Source organism: Penaeus japonicus, unplaced genomic scaffold (assembly GCF_977035675.1).
Source record: "Penaeus japonicus unplaced genomic scaffold, GWHDUDI00000001_assembly GWHDUDI00000041, whole genome shotgun sequence".
Lineage (NCBI taxonomy): Eukaryota > Metazoa > Arthropoda > Malacostraca > Decapoda > Penaeidae > Penaeus > Penaeus japonicus.
Genome location: NW_028234443.1, coordinates 24,094,946 through 24,109,945, shown reverse-complemented (window position 1 = coordinate 24,109,945; position 15,000 = coordinate 24,094,946). Strand labels below are relative to the sequence as shown.

Here is a 15,000-nt window from a genome sequence, read left to right as displayed (position 1 = left end):
TTAATTTCGTAATTCATCTGATGACTAGTTACAAAAATATGCACATGCATATATGTATTGTTTTAAATGTCACATCGATATTGGTAAAACGTAATCTAAAGAAACTTTATATATCGCCGAATTTCGGAAATCTCTATCGAATACAAGAATTAGAAGAAAGAGAAGAAAAGAAAACAACAACAACAATGAATAAAGATTAGGAAATAATACACAAACGAAAAAGAAATAGATTTCTCTCCAGCGCATAATAACTGAAAATGTATTTTGACTTATTTCTAAACAGACGAAAATGCCATTAGATACGAAGTGACGCTGAGAAACATCTTTTTATTTACTTACTGAAAAAAAAAAAACGAAAAAAAAAAAAAAAAATGATGTGTTAATAATTTTGTATTTTATTTCTTCTAGAAAATACAAAATGATATCTTGAGGAATAATAAAGTGATGCTTAGATGCAATTTCATTTCGCCATTAAAAAAAGAACATGAATGCAAATACGAAAATCAGGTGACACCCTTAAACAACCCCTCCCCCCTACCCCCTACCCACCTCCCTCCACCCTCCACCCCATACCGAGGCCTACACGCCCAGATTTCCTTTCGTTCTTCGCCTGAAAACAAATAAATCGAAAAAATAGACAGAAAGATATAGAAATAGATACTACTGCAAAAGAAAAAAAAAAGAAAAAAGAAAAAAAAAGTGTGACGTGACCCTCAGAAGGAAAAGTTCTGATACAACCATTAGATGCCAAAGCCTAAATACCCGATTTTTAAAATTCTGTTCTTCATCTGAAAAAGGAAGAAAGAAAAACAAAAAACAAAAAACAAGTGGAAGGCAAACGTCAACAAATCCCAAAGCATGAAGTGACACTCAGAACCAAACCGCCCCCCCCCCTCCCTTTCCCCCCCCCACAATACCCTTGGGAGATACCAAGGTACCCCGATACCCAAATCCCCAGGCGGCGGCGCAGCGATGGTATTACTCCGCGCGAGCAAGGGTGTCCGCCGCAGTCGCCGTCGCGCTTTCGTCACGTGGCGGACGCTGCGCAATGCGTGGCGCACTCGCAAGATGGCGCGCAAGTCGCCTCAGTGCTCTCTCATTGTACGTGGGTCTCGGAGGTGGTCTTTTGTTTTTTTTGTTTTTTTCTCTTTATTCGCGCCATTATTCTTTCTTTTTGTCATTATTGCTTTTGCCATCATTTTATGTCGACGGAATTTGCCTCTTTTTTTTCTTTTTCTTGTCATTCGAAAGCTCTTTTTCTTGGTATCATTTTATGTCTTGGTATCATTGCATTTCTCTTCTTCTGTCTCATTTTCTTTTTTCCTCTTATCTCTTTTATTACTATTATTACTGAAGGTATTAGCACTCGCGTTAGTATTTCTACTGTCATTATTATCACTATTATTGTTATTGCTTGTTTTATTATTAAATACTTTTGAAACGAAGCCTGTAACTTTGTGCTAAATTTTCTGACTTATTTTCTTGCTTGTGTACATCCTGCTTTTGTTATCACTAGAATTATCAGATTTTAGATTATTATTGATAATGTTTCGAAGCATCATAAATAACAATATATATATATATATATATATATATATATATATATATACATATATATACATATATATATATATATATATACATACAGACATATATATATATATATAGATACCGTCGATATATATATATATATTATATCTATATATTATATCTATATATAAATTTCATTACAAACACAGCATAGTCCAAGCCATCCCTCTAACCATTTCTCCTCCTCCTGCAGGCGTACTACCGACAGGGCGTGGCTCTCCAGTGCTTGGGCCGCCATGCCGACGCCCTGGCCGCCTTCAGCAGCGGCCTCGCCCAGGATCCCAAGTCCCTCCAGCTCCTGGCGGGGCTTGTGGAGGCCGCCATGAAAAGTCCACTCAGAGGTAAGTTCCGGGAGAGACAGAAAGAAGTCTCTCGGGCTGTCGGTGTTCGAAGGAGGGAAGCCTTGTTGTTCCTTCGGCTTCTTCGTCGTGGGGCTCTCGTGATTGTTTTCGCTTTGCCCTCTTTTTGGTTTTACTCTTTTTTATTTTAATTTCATTTTACTCTCTTGGGAAGGAAGACCTCAATTCCCTCCCTCTTCGTCGTCTTCCTCTTGCGTCTCTCCTTGTTCACCGTTCTTCATCTTCTTTCGCCACTCCTTTCTCTCCTTCTTCTGTATCCTGTAAGGAGGGGGATGCCCTCTTGGCCATCCCCGCCGTCAGGAGTCTTCCGTTCTCTCCTTCGCCTGTGTCTCTTTTATCACACTGCTTGAAGAAGGAAGCGCTTTTGTGTTTTCGTCCATCGCAGTGCCTCCTCATGTGTCCGTTTTTACTGTTAGAAAAGTCACTCACTCATTCTCGTGTGTTCTGTAGCTTGTGAGGATACTGCTTTCAAAATATTTTTCATGGAGGTGATATAGTGACGTCTTCTAATATCATCCCCATCACCATCATCATTAATCATAACGATCATTTTAAATCATACAAAAATTATCATCGGCCATTCCTGTTCATCATAGAGCCACGCATGTTCCCCGCATTGTTGCCATCATGAACAATGCGTCATGCAACAGCAGGTGGAAATGGCAAAGATGAAGCTTTTTGTTCGAGACAAGATATGAACACACCTCCACGTAATTCCGAATGTTCTTTGTACAAATGAAAAAATAGTTACATGACAGGACTTCGGTGATATATCAATGGATTCATGGTGTGAGTGAAGTTTAAGATGAGGAAGTTGTGACGAATGTTGAGAAAAGGATTGGATGAGAATGAATAATCTTACAGAGCAAGTTGAATTATTGACGTTTCAATTTCACAGTCTCCGTCATAAATTGCAAGTCTGGAAAATCGAATCGTTACTAAACTATTAGCTTGTGAAATTGTTAATTCTTAATCATTTCCATGGACTAGAGAAGAGTAATTTCAAAAGGGATAGAAATCCAAATCAATTAATTCTAATCTCAAACCTTGATTCATTAATTTCGAATCGTTTTTTTTTTTTTTTGTCTCAACCCCTTTGCTGCTTCCTCAGCCACCTACAAGAAAGTCTCTTCGGGTCTTCTTCTTAAACAATCTTTCATGAAAAAAAACAAAACAAAAAAAACACGCGAGCAGGAAAGCTTCATTCTCCCGCCGTATATTTTATCACAGAATCACCTGTTCTGACTCACTATAAAAAAGGAGTGCGTAACAATGTCATTCATTCATCCGCCATATAAAAGCCAGTCCACGGTGCCCCGCTGTGTGAACTTGGGATGCTGGCTGGATAGATGGGGGGGGGGGAAGGGGATGGGGGATGGGGGATGGGGGATGGGGGATGGGGGGTGGGGATGGGGATGAGGGAGAGGGAGAGGGGGGAGGGGGGAAGAGGATGGGGAGGGGGAGGAAAGGGGGTCGGGAAGGCAATGGGGGAGAGGAGGGGAAGGGAATGGGGGTGTGACAGGGGAAAGGGAGAAGAGGAGAGGAGAGGAGGGGGAGAATCGGGGGGGGGGGGGAATGGAGAGATGAAGGGGAAGGGGAGGGGAGAGGAGTGAAGGAGGAGGGGAAGGCGATGGAAGCGGAGAAGAAAGAGAAAAGGAAGGGGTAGAGGAAAGGATAGGAAAGGGGTGGAGAATGGGAAGTAAGGAGTAAGAGAGGGAAGGTAGAAGGGAGCATAGGGAAGGAAGGAGGAAAGAGAGAAGGGGTTGGAGGGGAGGGTGGGAAAGGGGGAGGAGGGAGGGGGTGTCTCGTTCTCCGCTGATAAGAGGTAGAGAGACGCCTACACCAGCATGCTCGGTGTCTTGGCGGCCGGCCTCTCCCGTGTGAGTGTATGTGTGTGTGGGTGTTGTGCTGTGTACATGTTTATGCTCGGTTGTCCGATATGTGTGGCATGGTGTGGAAATGGCGTGTTTTAGTGTGGTATGGTGTGGTAATGGCGTGTTTTAGTGTGTCATGATGTCATGTGGTCTAGTGTGATACAGTATGATGTGATGTGATGTAGTGTGTCGTAGTGTAATCTTAAAACTGTATACGACATATCTGTCTTTATGTCTAGTCTTTATACAGCCATTCCTTCGCTCTTCCCTTCCGGATTCCTCTATCTGTACATACTCGTCTTCTATACTAAAAAAAAAGTCATGGAACCGCAGCATGAAAGGCGTGTGCTAGAACAGTGACAGCCGTTGCGTTAGCGGCCGAGGAGAGGGCGGTCCGCCGAAGCCTACCGCCCGCACAGTCGGCTGGGCGGACACGACCTCTGCCACAGTCCAGGTTTGATAAGGCCTACGGTAAGGACAGATGAGGCGTCGGTCGTTACGGGGGAGTGATAGGATGCTTATCAAGAGGGTTAAGAGCAGCGGGGTCCTCGGGCGGTCGGGACAGGGGTTTCGGGGATGCTGGAAAGGTCACGGCTCTGAGCGGGGACCACACAGCCCGGCGGTGGCGGTCGCAGCACCGGGCGGACGGGCACCCCCCGTCGCGGAGGAGGTCGGCGGAGGAGTTTCACAACAATAAAACACATCAACAACAAACAAAGAAAATACTACATAACAACGGTAGGCCCCCCTCCCACCCCCGAGGGCCACACAGGAGCAGGTCACAGTGGCAGGAAGGTACAGGGCAAATCACAGCGGGGGGTCAGGACCAGCTGGGCCCCCATAAAGCAGCATGGCCATTCAAGCTGGAATTACTAGGGAATCATAAACGTCCGTCACCGACCCAAGTCACGGCCACCGAACCATTCCACTTGCTCGCTCCTCCACAAACACCGCCACCAACGTCGTCGTCTTTATGTCCGCCTGCCGTAATCCAAGAAATCCATCTCTATAACTAAATGAACTCTACGGCGGCAGAGGCGGGGGTGGAGAGGGGAGGGGGCGAGAGCGGCGTAAGTGACCTTCGCTTGTACTCCTTCTATACCTCTGCCTCGCATTTGGGAGTTTATAAGATCGCAGGTGTGTATGCGGGAAGTGTATGCGTGTGGATGATGGGTATTCAGGGTGTATGAGCTCGCGAAGTGGAGCCTGACACGTTAGGTCTTCCACCAAGTGTGGGAATGGAACGCGGCGAGGGTTTAATGCCGGTGATGAATCAACATTCATGGTAAGGAAGCCTTTTGGCTCTATCTGACGAGAGGAATCTCTGGCCATGTGTCTTTGTCACCAGCACCTCGGCTACCTACAGCGCTGTGGACACTTTCACAGCACTTCGGACACGGCAAGGGCGACGCGGCTGCGCTACCCGTCGAGTTGTGGGTCTGATCGCCTGATCCGGATGCGGTGCCACGCTACACCTACGTGAAACGGTAGATCGCCGGGGCAGATAAGCAACGCACAGGCAATTTAAACTTTAATCCTTCCCCGGCAGCAGAAGGGGAAAGGAACCGCCCGGGGCCCAGGCGACGATGCTTATCTCCCGGCCGAGGGATGGGAGTGTCGACAGATTTCCCCGATTGGACGCCAGGCTACCGTGGAATACAACTGTGTACTCCCATGCCCTAATGACCAGGGAGCGCGTGGGATCGGGGTGAGCGGTGGCCAGGTACTACTTGGAACACTGTCGAGTGCTGGGCATAATGTGATTGATTTTAGGGACTTAAGGACATCATTAATATTAAGAAATCACTGAGCACTGCCTCGTAGCTCTTGTTGTCTTCATGGAGAACTGTTATCCTTATATTCACACAGCTGTCACACTTTGCTCTTTCTACAAACATATCCTCACTCAACCGCGAGTAAATCTTACGTTTAAGCCACAAACTCCATATCAAAGTACAGGGGGGGATGGGGGAGGGGGGGATAAGGCCCCCACACTTGAAGAGTCCCCAGCGGCTCAGAGACACGCCACACACCTCCTTGGTCCTCGTACCTCCTCGTTCTCCTTCTTGTTCTCCGCCTCCTTTCTCTCTCGTTCTCCGCCTCCTCCCTCCTTTCTTTCTTGCTTTCCTTCCCTTTTCCTTTCTTCCCGCGCTGCGGAGAAGCTCAGCACTTACATTAGAAGCCTCAGCACTAACTAGTCTCACTCTCACCTTTTTTTCCGGCACAAAGCCGCGGGCGGCCTTATCAGACATTTGCATCTTCGGTCGTGGTGGGATTAATGGAAATTCTTGGAGCCTTCTTGCTTGAATTAACCCGAGAATTTGATCGTTTAATTCTAAGGTGAGCGTAACCCTCGATGACCTTGTGTGCGAGGCTCGACCGCTGGCCCAGGCTGCCGCTCCCCCCTCTCCCCCTCCTTCCCCTCTTCCCCCTCCTACCCCCCCTCCTGGTTCTGACTCCCCCCCTCCCTGTCTCATCCTCCCTATCCCGTCCCCCCTCCCATCGCCCCTTCCTTCCCCCCCCATCCCCCCACCCCCCTTGTCCCCTTCTCGCCCACCCCCCCCCTTTTCTTTCCTCCTTTCTCGCCTTCTTATTATAATTTCGGAGGAATATACGAGGCCGACCAGTTACATTAGATATGCAAAGTGTGTGCGTTACGCCGCTTCGGTCGCGCTTCGCTACGATGTGTTATAGGGAGGGTGGCAGCTACAGAGTAGGGCGGGGGGGGGAGGAGGAGGAGGAGGAGGAGGAGGAGGAGGAGGAGGAGGAGGAGGAGGAGGAGGAGGAGGAGGAGGAGGAGGAGGAGGAGGAGGAGGAACGAGGAAGAGGAGGAAGTGGAGGGAAGAAGGAGAAGGGAGGAAGAGAAGGAGGAGGGAGGAGGAGGGGAGGAGGAGGATGGAGGAGGAGGAGGAGGAGGAGGAGGAGGAGGAGGAGGGAGGCAGAGGAGGGGGGGTGAACTGACGGAGCTGCAGGCAGCCGGGAGGGGTGATGGTGGAGGTGGTAGAGGTGGTGAAGTAGGTGGAAGAGGTGGGAGAGGTGGAAGAGGTGGAGGAGGTGGAGGAGGTGGAGGTAGAGAAAGGCGGTAAAGGAGGAAGAGGAGGTAGAGTAGAAGTAGTAGTAGTAGGAGTAGGAGGAGAAGGAAGAGGAGGTGTGGGAGGAAGAGAAAGAGGAAGAGGTGGTGGTTGTTTTATAGGAAGAGGATGAAAATGGGAAGAAGGCGAGGTGTAGGATGTAGGAGAGGACAGAGGAAGAGGGGGAAGGGGAGAAGGAAGGCGGAGACAGATGGGAAAAGCAAAGAAGAGAAAAAGGAGGAGGAACGTAGGGGGGGGGGGGGCAAAGGAGGAAAAAGGCGTTCGAAGGAGGAAAGGAAAGCGGCGACAGGAAGACGCCTGGAGGAACCGCGTCCTCAAGACAAGACGCCCTTCGACCGCCCGCACACATCGCCGCTACGATCCCCGCCCACACCTCGCTCGCCGCCGCCCGTTGGAGAGGGGGAAGCGTGGATCAGTCGTAGTAAAGAGGCGGTCACTGGAGGGAGGGGGAGGGGGAGGGGGAAGGGGGGGTAGTCTTAATCGGGGAGGGAAGGGGGGAAGTAACGGGATAGGGGGTATATGTGGTTTTTTACGGGGGGTGAGCTTGTAAATGGGCGATAGGAAAAAGGGAAGGGATAGGGAGGAGAGATTTGTGGGGGGATAGAGCGATGGGATACTGAAGTTGGAAAGGAGGGTGTGTTCGAGCGGCGTGGAAGACGCGATGTAAAGGGATCTGTTGCGAGTTGGAGCAAACCGTTAGGGTGAGGGAATAGTTAGGATAGATGGATCTTTAGATGATAGAGATAAGCTAGTGAGTTATGAGTGGAATATGGAGATGGGTTTGGGATGGAGCGGGCGATGAGGGAGGAGTGATCGGGAGTATATTTAGAGTGACTAGATGTAGAGTGGAGTCATCTTTATGGTTTACATTTAGCTTTCCCGTCTATAGTTACATATTGATTTCTATTGATACGTGCTAATTAGACGATAATGATAATATTAAATATTTCTCTGATAGTTTAATATGTATAGGTATGATAGTTATTTTTCACTTGTTATCGGTCTTATGTAATTTCTCTTTATCTTTCTATTTATTATCTAGTTTATAATTATATTTCTATTTAATCTTTATATTTTCTCCTTTCTTTCTAATTCTTCACCTCCTCTCTTCTAGACAAACGAGATATTATAAAAAGAGAGCTAAAAAAATAAAGTGAGGAGAAAAAAAGATGCGAGAAAAGATGAGAGGATAGAGAGAAAAGAATAGTAGAAGATAGAGCGTATCTAGCAAAATGAGCAAAAAAGGAGAGAGGAAAAAAAAAAAAGATGGAGAGATGAGAGAGGAGAAGGCTGACGAGATAGAGTATTGATATAGCGATGATGAGATTTATAGGAGAATAGAGAGAGGGAGTGAGAGAGAGGAGAATGGACTGTCGAGGGGAGGAGTAGAGAGAGAGAGAGAGAGAGAGCGAGAGGGGCGGTCGCTGGATAGGTCGAGTGGCCCCGGGCTCGAGGCTCTCATGGGGAATATAGATCCTGACACTACAATAGCGAGGACGCCATCTTAGCGTCGTTCCCACGTGCACTCGCCCATTATCAAATCAACCGCCCCGCCGTGTTTACTAATGCAGTCGGCCATGACCCTCGTAGTGATTGGTCAGCCATGGGTATGATCTGGGCGCTGATTGGTCAGCTGCAGGTATGATCTAAGCGCTGATTGGTCGGTCTCTGGTATGATCTGTGCGCTGATTGGTCGAGTTTGGGGTTCGTCTCATCCTTTTGGGTATAAACCCGCGATGAGACACCGAGTCCTGATTGGCCAAGAATCCTTTGCAAAAACATTGCCACAACAACCATACATTTACTTCGATCTGGTTGCGAGAACGTTTGGAAAAAAAAAACTATAAAAAAAAGGAAGCACGAAAACAAACAAACATCGAAGAAGAAGAAAAACAAGAAGAATTAGAGAGTTGAAGAAGAAATGAAGATTTTATGAATATTTCCATAATGGTTTACCGTTAGAGCCTACCAGCTGAAGCAACAGTAGGTTTGTAAGACAACAGTTGGAAGGGACAGGTGGACAGGTAACTAAGCAAGTATACATGATTATAAGTGTGATTTGATTTTTCTATATTACTTAGATCTCTATTATGCTTTAAATGGAAAGGGGGGAATAAAGAGCGATCAAGAAATGAGACGATGGGGGGGGGGGGAGAGTGTGGGGGGGGGGGGAGAGAGGAGAGGAGAGAGGGAGGAGAGAATGTGGAGAGAGGAGATGAGAGGAGAGGGAGAGGAGAGAGAGTGAGAGAGAGGAGAGAGTAGAGATGGGGAGGAGAGTGAGAGAGGAGAGGAAGGGAGGGGAGAGAGAAGGAGAGAGGGAGATGAAGAGTAGTTTAGCGAAGAAGATAGGCCCCCCCCCCCCCCCCCCCGAGAGAGAGTGAGGAGGTGGGGGGGGGTGCGAGATGAAGAGAGAGAGAGGAGAGAGGAGGAGAAGGGGAAAGGGGGAAGGGGAGAAAAAAGAGAGAGAGAAGGAGAAAAATATCCTATGGATATATTATATATATTTATATAGTTATATATAGTGGATATATTTTTTATATATTTATATGGTGTGTTTGTGTTGTGGGTGTTGTGTGAGGGTGGGTGTTGGGGTATGTGTTGGGTGTGGTGTGTGTGTGTGGGGGTGTTAGTTGTGTGTGTGGGGGTGTGTGGGTGTGTTGGTGGGGGGGTGTATGTTGGTTGGGGTGTGTGTGTGCGGTGTGGTGTGTGTATGTTTGTTGCAGTCTGTTCTCTCTCTCTTCTCTCTCTTTTTCTCTCTCTCTTCTTCCCATTCTTTTTATATATTTATATTATTTTGATTGATTTATTATTTTTTTTTATATGTTTTATTTTTATATTTATACATACATACATTACATTATTTTATATTTTGATATATTTATATTAAATTTAATATTTTACATATATACATATATTATACATAGATTATATATTATCTTTATACTATATATTTTGGATGATATTTATATTATAATTTATATTTATGTATAACATATACATACATATATATTTAATATATTTATATTAATTTATAATATATATAGATTTATATAGTAGTATGTATTATAATTAGAGGTATATACATTATATATATGTTTATTTATATATTATATATATTATAATTTATATATATATATATATATATATATATATATATATTTATTAGTTAGATATTAATATAGTGATGAGCGGAGAGAGAATGAGCGAAGATAGGTGAGAGAGTGATAGAGAGAGATAAGAGGGAAGAGAAGAAAAGTATGAGAGCGAAAAAAAAAAAAAAGAGAGAGCGAGAGGGTAGTGAGAGAGTGTGGAAGAGAGGAAAATATAAATGAGGGAAGGATTGGAAGAGAGAGAGAGTGAGGGGAGAGAGAGAGAGAAAGAAAGGCCTCAGTCGACACATAAAATAGACCTAGACCTCAGGGGGCAGGGGCAGGGCAGGGCTGGGGGGCAGAGGGCAGCCGGGCGGGCGGGATGCGCTGGGCTGGGTGTGGCTGTGAGAGGTGTTGAGGGGGGATGGGATGTGGTGAGCAGGGGTGGTCGCATGCTGTGATTGTGGGGCAGGTCAAGGGCAGGGCAAGGGCAGGGCAGGGGCAGCATAGGTCGCTGGGTTGCTGGGCGGGGGATGTGGGGCTGAGAGGGGGCGGAAGGGGCCAGGGGGCGGGCAGCAGGTGGTGGCAGGGCGGGGCAGCTGGGGGGGCGGAAGGCAGGGGGGGGGAAGAGGGCAGGGCGGGCAGGCAGGAGGGTGACAGGTTAGGGCGCAGAGGGGCTGGCGGGCCCGCAGGGTGGCCGGGCAGGGCAGGGGCACCAGGGAGAAGCAGACGCAGAGCTGGTTGTTTAGGGGCAGGTATCACTCCATGCAAAACGTCAAGTAAAGAAGTTGATGCATTGCCAAATCAAGCTGTTTATTTGCTTACAGGATTGCGATACAGCAGAGCAGTTGGATCAGCGGACTCACGCTAATGGATGGAATGTTTGTTCATTATTAAACGTATGAAAGGCTAGCTGATTAACTTGGTGTCTGTCTGCATAGCTGATGTCGGAAGTATTGGAGAGAGAAAGAGAGGAGAGAGAAAGAGAGGAGAGAGAAAGAGAGGAGAGAGAGGAGGAGAGTGAGAGTGGGTGGAGAGAAGAGAGAGAGGAGAGGGGGGGGAGGAGTACGGAGAGGGAGAGAGAGATGAGAAAGGAGGGGGTGGGTGAGACTGAGAGACGAGAAGAGGGGTTGGAGAGTCGGAGAGGAGGAGAAGGAGGAGAGAGAGAGAGAGAGAAAGAAAGAGATGAGAGAGAGTAGAGGAGGAAAGAGAGAGATGGAAAGAGGGAGAGAGGGATGCGCTGAGGACGGAGGATGCTTGGATGTAGAAGAGGGCGCGAGATGAGTGAGATGAGAGAGAGAGATTGAGGGAGGAGTGGGGGGAGAGATAGGGGTTGAGAGGGAGCGAGAGAGAAAGAGAGAGAAGAGGGAGATGAGTGAGTCGGGGATTGAGAGGAGGAGTGAGGGAGGGAGATGGACGAGAGAGAAGAGAGAGATAGAGGAGGGGACGAGGAGAAGGAGAGGAGAGGTGAGGAGAGAGAGAGAGGGGTAGAAGAGAGGAGAGAGGGAGAGAGAGAGAGGGAAGAGAGAGAGAAGGGAGATGCTGAGAGGAGACGAGGGAGCGAGGGGGAAGAGAGAGGGAGCGGAGATGAGAGGAGGAGGAGAAGGAGGGAGGGAGAGAGAGGATGATGGGTGAAGAGAGAGAGAGGAGAGAGCGGAGAGAGAGAGATATGCGGAGAGAGATGGAGAGAAAGAGCGAGGGAGGAGAGCGCAGAGAGAGAGAGAGAGAGAAGAGGAGAGAGAGTGAGAGAAGAGAGAGAGGGAGAGAGAAGATGGGAGGGAGGGGAGAGAGAGGTAGAGAGAAGGAGCGAGGAGAAAGTCGAGTGAGAGAGGAAAGAGAAGGAGGGAAGAGGGGAGGAGAGAGAAAGAGCGGAGAGATAAGAGAGGGGGAGAGAGAGGAGAGATGAGAGAGAGAGAGAGAGGAGATAGAGAGAGGAAAGAGGGGGGTGAGAGAGAGGGGGTGATGAGAGGGGGAGTGGAGATAGAAAGACGAGAGAGAAAGAGATGAGAGGAGAGAGAGAGGGAGAGATGAGGAGAGAGGGAGATAGAGGGAGCGAGAGAGAAAGAGAAGAAGAGAAGTAGGATGAGAGAGGAGATGAGAGGTAGGAAGAGAGAGAGTGGAAAGAGAGCTGCAGAGGGAGAGAGAGATGAGAGTGAGAGAGGAGAGATGAGATGAGGGAGAAAGGATCGCGGACGAGAGGAGAGACAGACGGAGAGATGGAGAGTGAAGAGGGAGAGGAGAGAGAGATGAGAGGAGAGAAAGAGAGAGAGAGAGAGGAGGGAGAGGAGAGGAGAGAGAGCAGAAAGAGGAGAGGACGCCGGAGAGGAGAATGAGAAAGAAAGTGAGAGAGGAGAGAGAGAGAGAAAGAAGAAGAAGAGAGAGAGAGAGAGAAAGTGAGAGAGAGATGGAAGGGAGAAGGAAGAGAGAGAGAAAGGAGAGGGACGGAGTATGAGAGCTAAGAGAAAGACGAAGGGGTAGCGAGGAGTGGGATTGCTCGGAGCGAAGAGAAAGAGGATTGAGTGAGGAGCAGAGAGAGCGTGCGAGGGAAGGGGAGAGGAGAGAGACGGAGATGAAGAGATGGATAAAAAAACAAAAGAGTGAGGGATCGGGGGAAAGGGTGTGTGGGAAGGAGGGAAAGGAAGGAAGGAGTGAGAGGAGGGGGAGGGGGAGTGGAAGGGGAAGGGGAGGGGGAAGGGGAAGGGGAAGGGGAAGGGGAAGGGAAAGAGAAAGGGAAAGGGAAAGGGGAAGGGAAAGGAAAAGGGAAAGGGAAAGGGAAAGGGAAAGGGAAAGGGGAAAGGGGAAAGGGGAAAGGGAAGGGGAGGGAAGGGGAAGGGTAGGGAAGGGGAAAGGGAAAGGGAAAGGAAAAGGAAAAGGGAGGGGAAGGGGAAGATGAAGGGGAAGGGAAGGGAAAGAGAAAGAGAAAGAGAAAGAGAAAGAGAAAGGGGAAGGGGAAGGGGAAGGGGAAGGGGAAAGGGAAGGGGAAGGGGAAGGGGGAAAGGGGAGGGGAGAAAGAAGGGGAGGGGGAAAGGGAAAGGGAAGGGGGAAGGGGAAGGGGTAAGGAGAAGGAGAAGGAAGAAGGAGAAGAGAAGGAAGGAAAGGGGAAGGGGCAAGGGGAAAGAGGAAGGGACAAGAGGAAAGGGGAAGGAGCGAGGGGAAAGGATAGACTCGAAGGAAGGGGAAGGGAAGGGGGGGTAGGGGAAGGGGAAGAGGAAGAGGCAAGGGAAGGCACAGGGGAATGACGTAAAGGGAAGGGGAAGGGGAAGGGGAAGGTGAAGGGGAAGGGGAAGGGGCAAGGGGAAGGGGAAGGGGAAGGGGAAGGGGAAGGGGAAGGGGAAGGGGAAGGGGAAGGGGAAGGGGAAGGGAGGGAGTGGTATATCGGCACTCTCTCTAATTAATACCCTGAGGAATGCCCACGGACCGCGGATTAAGCTCATGCCACATCGAGACCAAAATCATCTTGGGGACGTGTCGAGGGTCTGCCCCCCCCCCCCCCCCCCCCCCCCCCCCCCCCCCCCCCCCCCCCCCCCCCCCCCCCCCCGCCCCCCCCCCCCCTCTCCTCCCTTCTTCTCTCCCCCTCTCCCTCTCCTCCCCCTTTTCTCTCACCTTTCTCTCCTTTTCCTGCTTTGCTTCTGATCCTCTCTTCTTGTATAATTATTCATCATCTTATTCAGATTATTGACATCACCTATCCTCCATCCTCATCTCATATCTAAAATTCATATAACTAATCTCACACACTCTCTCACAGAAACACACTCAAACTCACACACTCTCTTCTCACACTCTTCTTCTCTTCACACACTCGCATCTCACACACTATCTCCTCACTCATCTTCTCTCACTAACTTTCCATTCTATTTCATTCTTTCTTTTACTTTATTTTTCTCTCCTCTCTCTCTCAACTTCTCTTCTCTCTCAAACTCACTCTCTCTGTCTTCACACTATCTTCCACCTCACTCTCACTTCACTCATCACTATCTATCTATCTTTCTATCTTTCGTTTCTTTCTCTCTCTCATCTGCTCTCTCTACTCTTCTCTTCTCTTCTCTTCTCTCATCTCTCTCTCTATCTCTCCTTACTACCTAATCATCTCTCTCTCCACGTCTTCACTCTCACTCATCTAAAAAAATCATACAATCATACAATCAAACTTTCTTTACTACAACACACATCTCGAACTCTCTCACACACACACACACTCTCCGAACACTCTCTATCACTCATACCTACTTAAAACACTCTCAGCAACACTCACACACAACTCTCTCACTTCACCCTCTTCACTCCAACTCTTCTCACTCTCACCACACACCTCTATCCTCACTCTCACTCTACCTCACTCTGCTTCTCTCATCTCTCTCTCATCTCATCTCACTCACTTGCTCTCACTCACTTTCTCACTCTCTCTCTCTCACATCTCCTCCCTCCCTCCCTCTCCTCTCCTCCCCCCTTCCTCCTCTCTCTCTCTCTACTCTCTCTTTCTCACTCTCTTCTCTTTACTCTCTCTCTCTTCTCTCCTCCCTCTCCCTCCCTTTCCCTTCCTCCCCCCCCCCTCTCTCTCTCTCTCTCTCTCTCGTTCGTTCGTTCTCACTTCACTCGTCTCATCTTTCGTTAATTATCTCGTTCCATCTGTTTCCCCTTTCCTCTCCCCCTTTTTTCTTTATCTCTTCTTGCTCTTCTTCTCCCCTCCTCTTCAACTTCGTCCTCCTCCTTTTCTTCTTTTTACAGTTATCTTCCTCATCTTCCTCATCATCATCAATATCATTAACATTATCGTTATCCTTATCGTTATCAACATCATTCTACTCATTTATGTTATTATCATCATTATAGTAATTTCTGTCATCATTATCATTATTGTTATCTTATCTTATCCTCCTCCTCCTCCTCCTCTCCTCCTCCTCCTCCTCCTCCACTCCTCCTCCTCCTCCTCCTTCTCCTACTCCTTCTCCTTCTCCTCCTCCTCTCCTCCTCCTCCTCCTCCTCCTCCTCCTCA

The 15,000-nt window shown here is 48.2% G+C and overlaps 1 protein-coding gene across 3 annotated transcripts in view; it reads left to right on the top strand.

Annotated features, from left to right (window-relative positions):
* LOC122260232 (uncharacterized) overlaps positions 1–15,000 on the top strand; it is an 88,177-nt gene that overhangs the window by 47,504 nt on the left and 25,673 nt on the right. Inside the window, exons 1-2 of one of the 3 annotated variants that reach the window (XM_086534607.1) lie at positions 940–1,101; positions 1,784–1,931. In XM_086534607.1, coding sequence (XP_086390733.1) covers positions 973–1,101; positions 1,784–1,931 — 277 coding nt within the window. In that variant the 5' untranslated portion in view covers positions 940–972. Of the gene's footprint in view, positions 1–939; positions 1,102–1,783; positions 1,932–15,000 lie in introns of those variants that run through there. The other 2 variants (XM_086534606.1, XM_086534608.1) reach the window with 2 other exon arrangements.